Here is a 12713-nt window from a genome sequence, read left to right as displayed (position 1 = left end):
CGTCCTCATTGGGACCACTGCTCCCGCTTTCTCACTGGCCTGCTTCCCTTGGCCCTGTGCCCTCACCTACCAATGAGTCAACAGATCTTGGGGTCATCTTGACTCCACTCTCTCCTTCTCTTCTCACATCTCAGACATCTCCAAAAAGTCCAACTACCAACTGCACCACTTTCCCCCAGAGGCTCATCACCTGGAGAGCCCTGGTTCTCTCTAGGCTAGACTATTGCAACAGCCTCTTTCTCAATCTTCCTACTTCTACTCTCCGTCCTCTACAACTCATCCAGAACAGAACCGCAAGGCTTATACTTGGCCTCAAGCCCTGGGACTGCATCTCTCTGGCGCTGGAATCCCTCCACTGGCTCCCTGTGGCTGCAAGGATCAAGTTCAAGACCCTCTGCACAAGACTTTCTGGGGCTGGGGCCCGCACTATCTACAACGCCCTCTTCCTAAATACTCTCCCTCTAGAGTCCTCTGCTCGTCCTCCAACTCTCCGCGGGTGAGCTGCTTGCACAAACAGAGATTTGGGGGTAGATCTTAATCCTCCGCAGGTGCTCCCCTCTGGAACAGCCTCCCTGCATCTCTCTGTCTTGAGCCGTTGCACCTTAAGTTCCAGAAACTCCTCAAGGCCTTCCCTTTCTCTTCCTCCTTCTCTCTCCCTCTCCCCTGCTAACCTCCTTTCTTTTCTCCAAACCCTCTCCCTAATTCTGTTCAGTTTTTGCTGACTGGTTGCCTGGTTCACCTCCAGAGCATACAAATCCCAGGCTGCCCGCCAGTCTTTTGCACTTGCCTCCAGGCTGCTGCACTTTGTTCAACATTACTGCACTTTCAGCTTATGCTCCTTCAGCAGGGCAACCTCTCTGCACTTAGCATAGGGCCCTGCTGGACCGGACCCTTTGTCCCCCCACCATCCTCCCCTTCTCCTCACCTCTGTCTGTATGTATGCATGACCTAAATGTACTATGACCAGTTAGTTTGTCTGTTCTGTGCCCCCCCCCACGGTCGCCCCCTACCCCTAAACATGGCACTAGGAGAAATGTTATCAGGCCTAGTATGCTAGTTTTTCTGTTTAGATCATTTGTAATCTTCAAGGCCTAAGAATGATTACTGTATTCCCTTGTTACCTTTCCGCCTTGAAGCGATTTGAAGCATTTCACCTGTGTATAAGTGGTATAGAAATAAACAATAAATACATAAAGAAAATAAGTATCTGAAAGGTGGGGTTTTGCGCCCTGGTTTCCTAGTTTCACAGTTTACAATTTAGACACCAGAGGACACTATGTTCTTCTATTGCATCTTCAGTCTTAGAACCAGCAAAATGGAACCATCTGGTTGGAGCTGAATCGTTATTTGGTCATGATGCTTGAGTGGTAACCAATTAATTTTGACATAGGTCATCAATTGATTGACATTGGCAATCACCCGATGTTGGCACTTCATCCAATCTAAATTGAAGTAAAAATGTTACATTTTATTTAATTGTAAATATTTATGAATACTTGCTATACTAGTTAAGCTTAAAATATGATATGTAGTGTTGTCAAAGAGGTAATTTGGTATGTAATTTACATTTTGTGGAACTAGTTAATTTAGTTTTTTTCTATCTGAATGAACCCAGATGTTACGTTATCAAATGTTATCAAATGCAGGAACCCACAGGGTTCCTGCATTTCTCCCACCCTCTACAACCTCTTCATGAAGCCCTTATTCAATTTCTTAGACGAGCTTGGTATATCATATACCTACGCGGACAACACGCAGGCACCTATGATACTGACAGAGTTCAATTCCATCTACTCCAAAATTCAAACCTGGATGGCGGAAAACTGGCTCTGCCTCAATGGGGAAAAAACGGATCTGCTTCTTATTGGAGCCCCGGCACCCGTAAAGAAACTGGAACAAAGATACCACTCCTTCACCATCACCATTGACAGTACCCCTATCCTTGTGCTGCAAGCGGTCAAAACCCTGGGGGTCTTCTTAGACTCGAATCTCACCATGAGCAGACAAGTCAATGCGATTGCATCCGCGGCATCCTGCCATGCCAAATTGATCAATGAAGCCAGACCCTTCCTGTCCAAAGAGAATTGCCTCACGATAGCAAGGGCTATAATTGTATCGAGGCTAGACTACTGCAATGCCCTCCTGGCGGGTACCTCCCAAAAAACATTAGAAAACTTCAGACTATACAGAATAATGCGCTCCGGGATGCTAAGGCATTTCAAAAAGGGAACATATCTCTGCCACCAGGACAGTGCACTGGCTTCATATCAAGGAACGCATCACATTCAAAATTCTCACAAATGCCTCAACAACACTGCACCCCTCTATCTTGCCCAGAGGCTTGCCAAAACCAGTTCGGATAGGCCCACTAGAACGGTCTACTTCAACAGTATCATTGTTCCGAAAATATCCAGGTCCCGCGCTGGAGGCTCAAGCTTCCCCTCTATCGCCGCGTCTCAATGGAACTCCTTACCTACACACATAAGGAGCATTGAGTCACACACAGCTTTCAGGAAGGCCATCAAAACGTGGCTTTTTGTATAAAGGTTGCATGGTATTGTCTGGCCACCCTGCTGCTGATCCGGCACACATGTACTATAACCTTTCTATGTTTGCTTCTCACTATATTATCTTGTATAGATGTACCTGTCTCATGCTCAATTTGACCAGGTTCTGCTCTCTCTAACCTATGAGCGAACCGCCATGAAGCTGTAACTAAGTCATTTGATTGCAACAGCGCCTCGATGCCCACGGGCTGTAATGCGCTTTACAAATTCAAAAAATAAAATAAACATAAATAAATATTTAATGCCTTTCTCCCTGAGCCTCCTCTTCACCTCGATGAAGGTCTTCCTGGAAGATTGTAACTTGTCTGAAAAATCTAGAAAGAGACAGATCTGCGCATCATGGTATCGCAGGGAGCCCTTACGGCCACATCCTTGTCCCGATAGTTCAACAGTCGAGCTATCAACGGGTGAGCGGGTGCCCTGGTATTGGCTTCCTGCCACTTGGTATTCGGTGGGCTCTCTCCACGATAAATACTGCAGAGAAATCTTCATTGCCTATAACCTCCTTCAGTAGGTTCTCCACCATTGTCTCCATGTTACGCTGGTCCATGGCATCCGGGACTCCCATTATCCTCAGATTGTTTTGCCAGGACTGGGATTCGAGATCATCTTGCTCATCAGTCAGCTTTCACCATCCGCCTCTGCTCTGCTAGGTCCCTCACTGCAGTGTTGGTCCCATCCTCAACTGTGGATATTCTTCTCTCAGCTTCGTCCAGCCGTTCTCCAAGCTTATCTAGGCAGACCTGCATGTGGTCTACCTTACATGTCAAGGTGTCCATTTTGCCATCCATGGATTAAATACTTGCTTGTACCTGTCCAAGCATTGCTTTGATATTGCAGAGCACCTCACAAGGGTCCGACCCAGCGACTTGTGAGGATCCCTCCTGAGGACCCTCCTCGTTCCCCGCCGATCTGGGCAATGCAGTGGCTTTGAAATGCAGTTTAGATTGTTGTTTGCTCGACTTCTGTGATTTGGACATAATGGTATGAGAAGATCAACTTGTCAGGGTATGGCGCCACTCCCCACGCTACCAGCCAATCAGTGGGCGACGCTTGAGCTTTACCTCATCTGGATAATCGTGGGCCTCAAGTTCTTCAGCATCCCAGCCTGGTCTCAGTACGATGTGAAGTCCAGTTTATTCCCAAATGTTGTTTATTTGTCGATGGTATGGGTTGACTCTGCACCACTCACTTCCCCCAGTCCATTCAAACGGGCCGTCCCTGTTTTCGGCCTTCTGAGAACACCATAGACCAAACCCACAGTTAAGGCTGCTTCCCCCCTCAGGTAGTGCTCCTCGTTCACAGCCCTCCCTATTCACCTTCCCGCCGTGTCTTCAGAGACCACCCTGCCTGTAGTGCTGCAATTCCTTGCTACCTCGTTCCTAGATAGGCCCCCGGTCTGTAGGGCCGCAGGGCGGTTCACTGATGTCCATGACACACTCCGCAGCGGTACCGGCTTTAGGGGTCCCTTATTTGCAGGGGGTTAATAGTTCGCTGCTCCTTGGGGGCCGTACCAGGCGCGACATGCGTGCAACTCACCCAGTAATCTGGCGGGTCCCTGCAGATCCTCCAATTCCCTCCGAGACCGCTCTTCCTGGACTGGGAGTCTGGTGTCCTATGTCCCCTGGGCAACAGAGGGAGCCGTAGGCCTCGCGCCACGCTCTCCGAGCAGGGAGCCTCCTCTCTCAGGCGCAGTGAGAGCAGTCAGCGCTTCGCTGCTCCCGATACTGCAGGCACAGAGCTCTGCGCACACAGGACTCACTGCCAGTAACCCGACAGTCCGCGATCATCCCCTCTTCTGCCATACAAATGATTCCACAGCCACGTTACAGCCCGCCGCACGCTTTGCTGTCCCTCACTGCCGGCTCACTGTCGCGCAGCTAACTCTGGCTACGGGAACCACGAATGTTCAAAGTTCGTCCAGATTTGCACCAAGTATTCATACAATTTACAGAGGATTCCTCAGTTTACGGCAGTCCGATCAAGGCAGGATATAGACCGGTAGTTTAGAGTTGAATGGGAGCTCAAGGGGCCTGCAGCCATTTTGTCTGGGGTCTCTGACTTAATTATACAGCAGGATGCACACCCCTCAGTGTCGTGACCCGTGCCGAGGTACCACATGCAGATGTTATGATGGTCGGGCACTGACATCTTGGAGCTGCGATCGGAGCAACGCTTAAAGCCCAAGATCTGATGTGCAGACATGGTAGCTTGCAATGATATGATGTGACATTTATAGAGCGCCTATACACAAGTGTTTCAAGGCGCGACGAGGCAAGGGGGGGACAAAGGGAGGACATGACAACGATCTTACTAGGCCAACTGACATTGAGATTGTGCAAGTGCAGGGGAAAGGGAGGGGGGAAAAGTGCCAGGGGAAGGGGAGGATGAGCAAGTGCAAGACATAGGACAAAACATTGAAAAACAAGAAGTGCTGCCAATGACAGAAATTGTCGAGTGAAATTCAAAAGATCAAAGATGGCTAGTGTTCCTCGAGAGCTGCATGCTGAGTATGCAGAAAAAAGGAGCGGAGTTACAAAAAGGATAACAAAGTCAGAGCTGTTTGATTGTTCCCCTATTTCTTAGCTAGTGGTGGCTGGTTTCCTGACTCCCCCACCCAAAAAGAGTTCTCAATGTTCACTTTCATGCCCTATGCCTGTTGCAGTAATTCAAATGATTGTTCTAAGATTGTATAATGTCTCTCCCCTTCATGGAGTCTGTTATTGCTTAGTCCAGCGTGGGCTTTCACCCCCTCGTGGGCTTTATCGTTTGTCAGCCGGGAAATGGCATTCACATCCTTGTGAGGTCTCTCGTTGCTTAGCCCGGTGTGCACTTTGACCCCTTTGAGTGATCTCTCGTTGCTCAGCCCAGGGTGGGCCTTCACCCTCGTGTGGGGTCTCTCATGCTTAGTCTGGGGTGTACTTTCACCCCCTCGTGGTATCTCTTGTTGCTTAGCCCGCCATGGTCTTTCACCCCCTCGTGGTCTCTCATTGCTTAGCCCGGCATAGGCTTTCACCCCCACGTGGGGTCTTTCGTTGTTGCCTTTCTCGTGTCGGTTCTTCCTGTCGTTAACAACTGGATGCCGGCACGCTGCTTCTGGTGTGGCTTTGCTTCGGTTGTCCCCGGTTGCTCCGACCTCCCCGGCACTCCGCCTTCCTTGACTCTGCGGGCTTCTCTGCCCAGCACACTGCCTGCGTAGACCTGCCTCCAGGTACCTGCAGCGAGGGAGACATTCCCTCTGCTGTATGGCCTCTCAGGACATCTTCGCACACTGTCTGCCAGATGCTTCCCTCTTTGGTCAAGGCCCTGGGATTTTTAAGTTCCTCCATGGAAGTAGGTGAATAACTCCATTGGTTCTGCTCCTTGGGCAGGGGCGGTGACCAACCCCGGCCAGAAACCAAACCAATCACTTTTAAAAGGCCCTGCACATTACTACCTTTGTCAACTCCCATATATCCAACACACACTTGGGATTCAGTACGAGAGGGAGGAGGATTGACTGCTTGGGGCTTCCCTGCCCCGCAAGGGGGATGGGTGACCCCCAGTGGGACCCCGCTTGCCCTGCCCCTAGGGGGTGTAATTGCGTAGTAGACTCACCTCCCTAGTCCCAAAGGGCGTTGCTCCCCCTTGAGGAGAAGGGACAAATTCCCTGGAATTGTCACATAATCATGAGCCCAATCCAGTGAGAGGACTATAAAAAAAAAACAGTCATTCATTGTGTGTTTTTGAAGAAGGTGGTTGTGGCAGAAGGTTGGCGAGACAACGGGCTGGTAAAGAGAAGTTAGAGATGCAGGAGACAAGGGGGAAGAGTATGGGCAGGAGGAAGTGAAACCTCAAGAGGTGAAGGAGGAGAGGTGGTAACATCAGTAGGTGAATGGGGTACACAGGAGGAGGTGCTAACAGCAGGAAGTAAAGTTGGTGCAGAGGAGGTAATAACAGGTGATGAGAGCAAGACTAGGAAACGGGAGGGCATTCACACTGTTAATACAGAAAAAGAAGGTTTCTAAAATGCTGGGATGAGGAACAAAACCTAAACAAGGAGGTCAGAGGAATAGTAGTCAGGGCTACCAAGCATGGAAGGCTCCAAATTCCGTGGAAAGAGGGAAACTAGCTCTAGAAACAAGTGGGGTGATAGGAGGCAGCAGCATCAATCCCTGATACTATCTCATCCCAGTTGAGACGGCTGCACCTATCTCAACTATTGATTGAGGAACCCACCAGAATGACCCAGACACTTTTTGTGGAACCAGGACTGGCAGCAAAGTTTAGGAAGCATGAGGAACCTGCAACAACATTGGGGGGCGATACGGTATCACACGCAGTATCAAAAATTGGATTTCCTCACTGTTCCCTTATTTCATCATTATGCTTTGTGTAAATAAACCTAGTCATACTTGAGGAATTCAGTCTATTGTCATTCAGTGAGCACCACTAGACATCCTGTTACCCACCCTGCATAGACCTTTTCCTTTTTCCTTTTTTATTTAAGTAGAAGGCGTCATTTTGAACAGAATTGACTTACAAAGTAGACAACAGCGAGTAGAGGCAGTCCCAGGGTGTGGTTCATTTACATATGAGCAATGTTGGATTGGATGACATACCAAGTGGTGAAGGAGGTATGGTAAAAACATATACCAGGACAGGCACTGGAGGGCATTACAGTATTTGTAACATTGAGAGTTTGAGGCCAACATTTCCATAATTACAAATTGCATTGAATAGTCCTGAAGGCAGAATGGGGAAAGGGTGGATTGGACAGTTAGTTTATGGAGGAGCTTGGGGGGCTCATTCCATTGCTCATAGGTGGAGTTTGAGCACCATTTTGAAGAGTTCCACAGAAGATATGGCTTTGATAGCAAGAGATCATTGCGATAGAATGGGTCATTTAGGGAAAAAGAGCGAGAGGATGGGGAAGGTGTTGGGGCGGGGGGCTGATGGGGTGTGACGAGATGAGCACAGAGTTTGAGGGAGGGTACAGTGAGATGTATTTAGCCAGGTAGTGACGGCCAAGACCATAGGTGAAATTTTACATGAGCAGAAGGAATTTAAAGAGTGCAATTTTGCATGAAAAGCATCCACTTAGGGGTAGCAGGTAGAGGTGGAAGAGAATCTGGGTAGGTTGAAAAGCATGCATGTCAAGTTGATAGAGCAAAAGAGCAGTGGGGTAGACCAAGATGTGAGCTTGCATACTAGCCCAGTTTGCTGAGCATAAGAGATGAGAAAAGCAGTTTTGTTGAGAGGTGGTGAGGTGGTAGTGGAATGTTCAAATGTTCAGGCAGTTGAATCTGGCTGCAGTGGCAGTAGCGGTGATGAACCGGTAGAGTTTCAGGTCACCTTCAAAGAGAACCCCAAAGTCGTGAGAGATGGATGAGGTGGTGGGGAGGTCAATGGGGTGGGAGAGGGGAGAGTGGGATTGGCCTGAAGAAGGGATAAAGGGTACTTCTGTCTTTGAAGAGTTTAGCATAAGGCAGTATAGAGCCCCCAAGTAGCGCATGGTGGTGAGGCAGTTGGTTAGGCATTCAGAGACTGCTTGGTGAAAGATGGGAAGGAGAAGAATAGCCAAGTATTATCAGCAAAGAGGTCATAGTTAAAGCCAAAGGAGGAAATGAGTTTGCAGAGGAATTAGGTCTATGGGGCAAAGAGGAGTGTGCCTAGGACTAATCCTTCAGTAACACCCACATGAAGGGGGGTTGGCAAGAAAAGACTGGTGTCCCATGGGATGGAGAAGTAGCAATCGGAGAGAAGGGATGACACCCAGACAAGTACAGTGTCTTTAGAACCAAGGAGGAAAACAGTGTGAAGGAGTGATGAATGATCTACAGTTCCAAAGGCAGCAGGAGGGTCTACAAGGATGTGAAATGAGGAGAGGTGGGAGTTGTGGGCAGTGGCAAGATAATTAGCAACATGGAGGAGAGTAACTTTAATGGATTGTTTGGTCCAAAATCCAGATAGGAGGGTCAGTCAGCAAGCGAGTAATTCTCAAGAAAGTGGACTATGGGGCTGAAGAAAACACTTTAAAAGATTTTAGAATGGGAGCAAAATGAGACAGGTTTGTAGAAGTAAGGGATGCTGGGGGCAGTACCTGGTTTGTTTAGGAGAGGTTTGACTGTTGCTGTTTTATAAAAGGATGGGAAATACCAGGTGCAAAAGAGAAGTTGAATAAAGTGGAGAGGTTAGCGTAGGTGATGAGTGCAAATTCCTTAACAATTTGAAGTGAAAAGGCTCAATTGGAGTACATGATGGCTTGGAAGAGCAAAGGATGGGTACAAGGTCAGTAGGGTTAGTGTTACTCTGAGGAAAAATGAGATGGAGAGGAGAGTGTAGGTAGAATGGGGGGAGGAGAGAATGAAGGACGGGAGGTAGAGACTGAAGGATGGACAAGATGTCCAATATTTTGTTGATTTTAGTGGACATGTATGAGGCAAAGCCATGAACACAGGAAAGGGAGCACTTCTTCTGGGGTGGGGCATGACCTGGAAGGTCCTGGATAGGTTACGAGGTTGTGAGCAGAGAGAGGAACTAGATTAGCATAATAGGGTGATTTTGCTGTGTTTGAGAGGTGTGGTCAAGGTAAGTTGAGACAGCTTGTAGACAGTGAGACGAGTGGGGGATTGGTTTCTGCATCAGCGACGTACACAGCAACACATTATTGTCCTCAGCAGCCAGATAGCTGGGTAGATCCATGGTTGAGTATGCAAAGGATAAAGGAGGGGGCATGGTAGTGATTATTGAAGGGAACAGAGAGAACAGAGTTGAATTTGGTAAAGGCAAGTTCAAAGATGTGAGCAAGTGGAGGGGAGAGAGCTTGTAGTGAGATGGTGACTTGGACAAGCTGGTAGGCCACGGAATCAGCTTCCATTTACATTTGGTGATAGATAAGGGAGAGGGATGGGAGAGTGATGGAGAATTAGTGATGCCAAAGTGAATGAGAGAGTGGTTATAGTGGAGCAAAGGAGACCAGGATGGAAGATCGGAATATCAGATTGAGAGAGTTGCCATGGGTATGGGTTGGAAGGTTAATGTTAAAGGTCATTTGTACCGCGCACTATCACCACCGGAGTGGTCCCCTGGCGGCTCTAAAAGAGGGAGGGGTGGGTTTGTGGGTGGAGGCTGGAAAAGTGCAAGATTGCAGTGATGCGCTGTTGGCAGCCTCAGCCCGGTGGTTCCGTCGGCTGGGCCTGGGGTGTATGCGGCCGGTAGTCGTCGTGTGCTGATGTGCGAGTCTATGTGTGTTTTATGTTTTGTTGTTGCAGTGTAGTGAAGTTTGTGCGGTTTGCTGCGCTAGAGGTTTGTGGTTGTGTTTGGTTTGGAGTTTGAGAGGTGTATGCAGAGAAGGAAATTGTTAGTGGTATTGGTTAGTTTGTATCTCTATCCTGGACTGAACCGGTTGGGCTCGTGTAATCTTACACGACGGGATGCTTGTACACCCTGAGCCTAAGGAGGTACGTGCCCGTTTTTGCATTCGAGGCCGTTTGAGGATTTAGCTGTCCCCTCCGCCTGCTCCCTTATTAACCTTGCATGCTCCTCACCCCCTCCACATGACTGGCGCAGCTACTAGTGTCCATACTTCCGATTGTGTGGTGATTGGTGGTATCTTGTCCGTTCCACAGCCCGGTGGTACCTAGTTGTGGCTGTACGGGCGGTGGGGGATGGTAAGGGTTGGCTGGAGTTGTTGCCTCCGTTTCCCTAGGTCTCGCGGGTGGACCGCTGTGTCCAGCGTCAGCCCTACTGGTGCTCAGGGTACTTCTGTCGGTTCTAGGAGTTTGTCAATGTCCTTTTTTGATGAGTCGTTTGTCTTATTGTTGTTTCGGTTTTAGTCTCTGGTGTTGAAGAGGTAGGTTTTTAGTAATTTTCTGAATTTAAGGTGATCTTTGGTGTTCCTTATTACTTTTGGGATTTTGTTCCAGGTTTTCGCAGCTAAGTGGTAGAAAGCGGTGCCTCTGAGTTTCTTCTTGATGTAAGGTTTTTGTTCCAGTCGGATTTCGTTGGTTGACCCAAGCGGTCTCGTTGGATTGTAGATTGTTATTTTTTTTTGTAGGAATTCTGCTCCTTGTCCGCTGATTGCCCTGTGCGTTATGCACATTGTTTTGAAGATGATACGCTGTTTTACCGGGAGCCAGTGTAGTGTTTTTAGGGCCGGGGTGATGTGGTCTCTTCTGGATAGTTTGAGGAGTAGTCTGGCTGCTGTGTTTTGGATCCGTTGTAGCTTCTTCAGTAGGTATTCCGGTATACCGAGGTAGATGCTATTTGCATAGTCGATACTTGACATGATGATGCCGACGATGGTGTGTGAAGGAGAGGAAAGGTAGTATTTTTTCTTGCCGTGTGGAGGAGGAAGAAGCATTTCTTGACTGTTGCGTTTATTTGCGGTTCTAAGGTTAGGGTGTTGTCCATCAGGACTCCCAGATTTTTTACTACCTTAGATGGTGATGGTGTAGATCCCATTTCCGTTGGCCACGGGATGGCGGTTTCCTTCTTTCATTCATGAGTCAGGATGAGTTGAGTCAATTTGGAGATGTCTGGCCTTAGAACTATTGGGGAGGATGAGGTCACCAATTAGTGCAGCAGACACATTGTGTAGGACAATTTCAAGTGAGATCCAGGGAGAGGTCAATAGGAGAGGAGACATGGGAGAGGTAGCTGATGATGTAAATGAAGGGAAGCGCGTGGGGTAGATGAGGTTGGTGTGGGTAGTATGGTAGGTAAGGGAAGCGACACCAGTGGTGTTTACCAGGAGAGTGAACAATGGGTTTGAGGAGACAGGGGAAGAGGAGGAATGGAGTGAAGAAAGCAGAGTTGGCAGTGGCCATAGGAGAGTGAGAGGCAAAGAACAGTAAGGAGGAAGAGCATGAGTGGTGGGAGCATGGTAGGTAAGAGAAGATGATTTGGAGGAAAAAGTGGGGGGGAGATAAAAAGGACCTACGTGGCTAAACTGCAATAAAAAAGAAATCAAAGATGCAATTGGTAGAAGGTTGAAACAGTGATCAAGCATATTTAGGAAATGGGATTTGCTTGGTCAGGAGTTCTACAATGATGGCAAAATTGATAGAGGAAGTCATTGGGCAGGATGGGTGCCTCTGGTACCTAGCAGGCACTAACAGGGCCACACACCACCTTTCTTGGTGAGTAGCTACTTCAAACCCTGTAGATTCAGGCAATATCTACCATCTGTTTTCAGAGACTCCCCCTGTGCTCTGTAAATAGGCAGCAGACTGTTGAAGGGGGCCGAAGGGCTGTTCTTGGTGTTAGAGTGCAGAAATAAAGGCATTAAGGCCCTATGACCGTAGGCATGTCAGGTCTTAGTATTTGTGAGTCCATTTTATGTTAATTCAGTGTGGACTAGTATCTGAACCTTCGTTGAGCCACCTTGTAAGCATACATATTTCGTATAAAAGGTCAATAAAATGTAATGTTTCACAACCTCTGTGTATTATTCTGGAGTACAAGAATGCACTTTATACTGGCAAATGTAGTTAAATCAAAATGTACACAATGGTATTCAAAAATGTTTATTTACTTCTGTTGCGTTAAGCATTCATTCAAAATACCCTCACTTTACTGTATTTCAACAATTATTTGGATTTTGAAATGTGCTGAAGGCCATTTCTTACGAATAGTGTAGTGCATAAAAATAGGCAGCATGGAAGGCCATTTTAACCAATTGCGTAGTGCATAATAGTAGTTAGGCAGCATGTGCATTTCAGAGTATTATATACTTTCTTTTTGTTCAGTCAAAGGTAGATAAAGCTACAAATATTGCATTCGCTTTTTTCCACGGTGGTCACTGGTCCGACGATTTCAAGCAGCACTTGATACAGCAAGCTTCTTCAGATGATCCATAAATACTTGTAGACTGACATCATCAGTAAGAATTGGCGCGCCAGATTCCTAGTGCAGAAAAAAAGAAAGAGGAAGGACTATAATTTAATCAGAGTTCTTGTACAACACATACATTTTCATATTCTTAGAAATACAAATATGGTCATAGCGTAGTTGTACGATATTGCTGTTGAATGATTTCTGGGGCCTTGCTGTTTAGGAATGAAAGCTACAATAATCTTGTTGGGCAGGATATTCCAGACCAACAATTGCAGCAAAGTTATAGCTCTAACATAGAATTCATCAGATTACTTTTCCACTCAAGTG

General features: G+C 47.5%; 1 protein-coding gene across 1 annotated transcript in view; it reads right to left on the bottom strand.

Moving 5' to 3' along the window:
- Positions 1-12060: 12060 nt before the first annotated feature.
- SEC23A (SEC23 homolog A, COPII coat complex component) overlaps positions 12061-12713 on the bottom strand; it is a 1668754-nt gene continuing 1668101 nt past the window's right edge. Inside the window, exon 20 of the mRNA XM_069637506.1 lies at positions 12061-12455. Within this exon, the coding sequence (XP_069493607.1) occupies positions 12366-12455 (90 nt within the window). The 3' untranslated portion in view covers positions 12061-12365. The remainder of the gene's footprint in view (positions 12456-12713) is intronic.

The sequence above is a fragment of the Ambystoma mexicanum genome, chromosome 14 (assembly GCF_040938575.1).
Source record: "Ambystoma mexicanum isolate Mex_15411 chromosome 14, UKY_AmexF1_1, whole genome shotgun sequence".
Taxonomy (NCBI): Eukaryota; Metazoa; Chordata; class Amphibia; order Caudata; family Ambystomatidae; genus Ambystoma; species Ambystoma mexicanum.
This window is presented reverse-complemented; position numbering and strand designations above follow the sequence as displayed.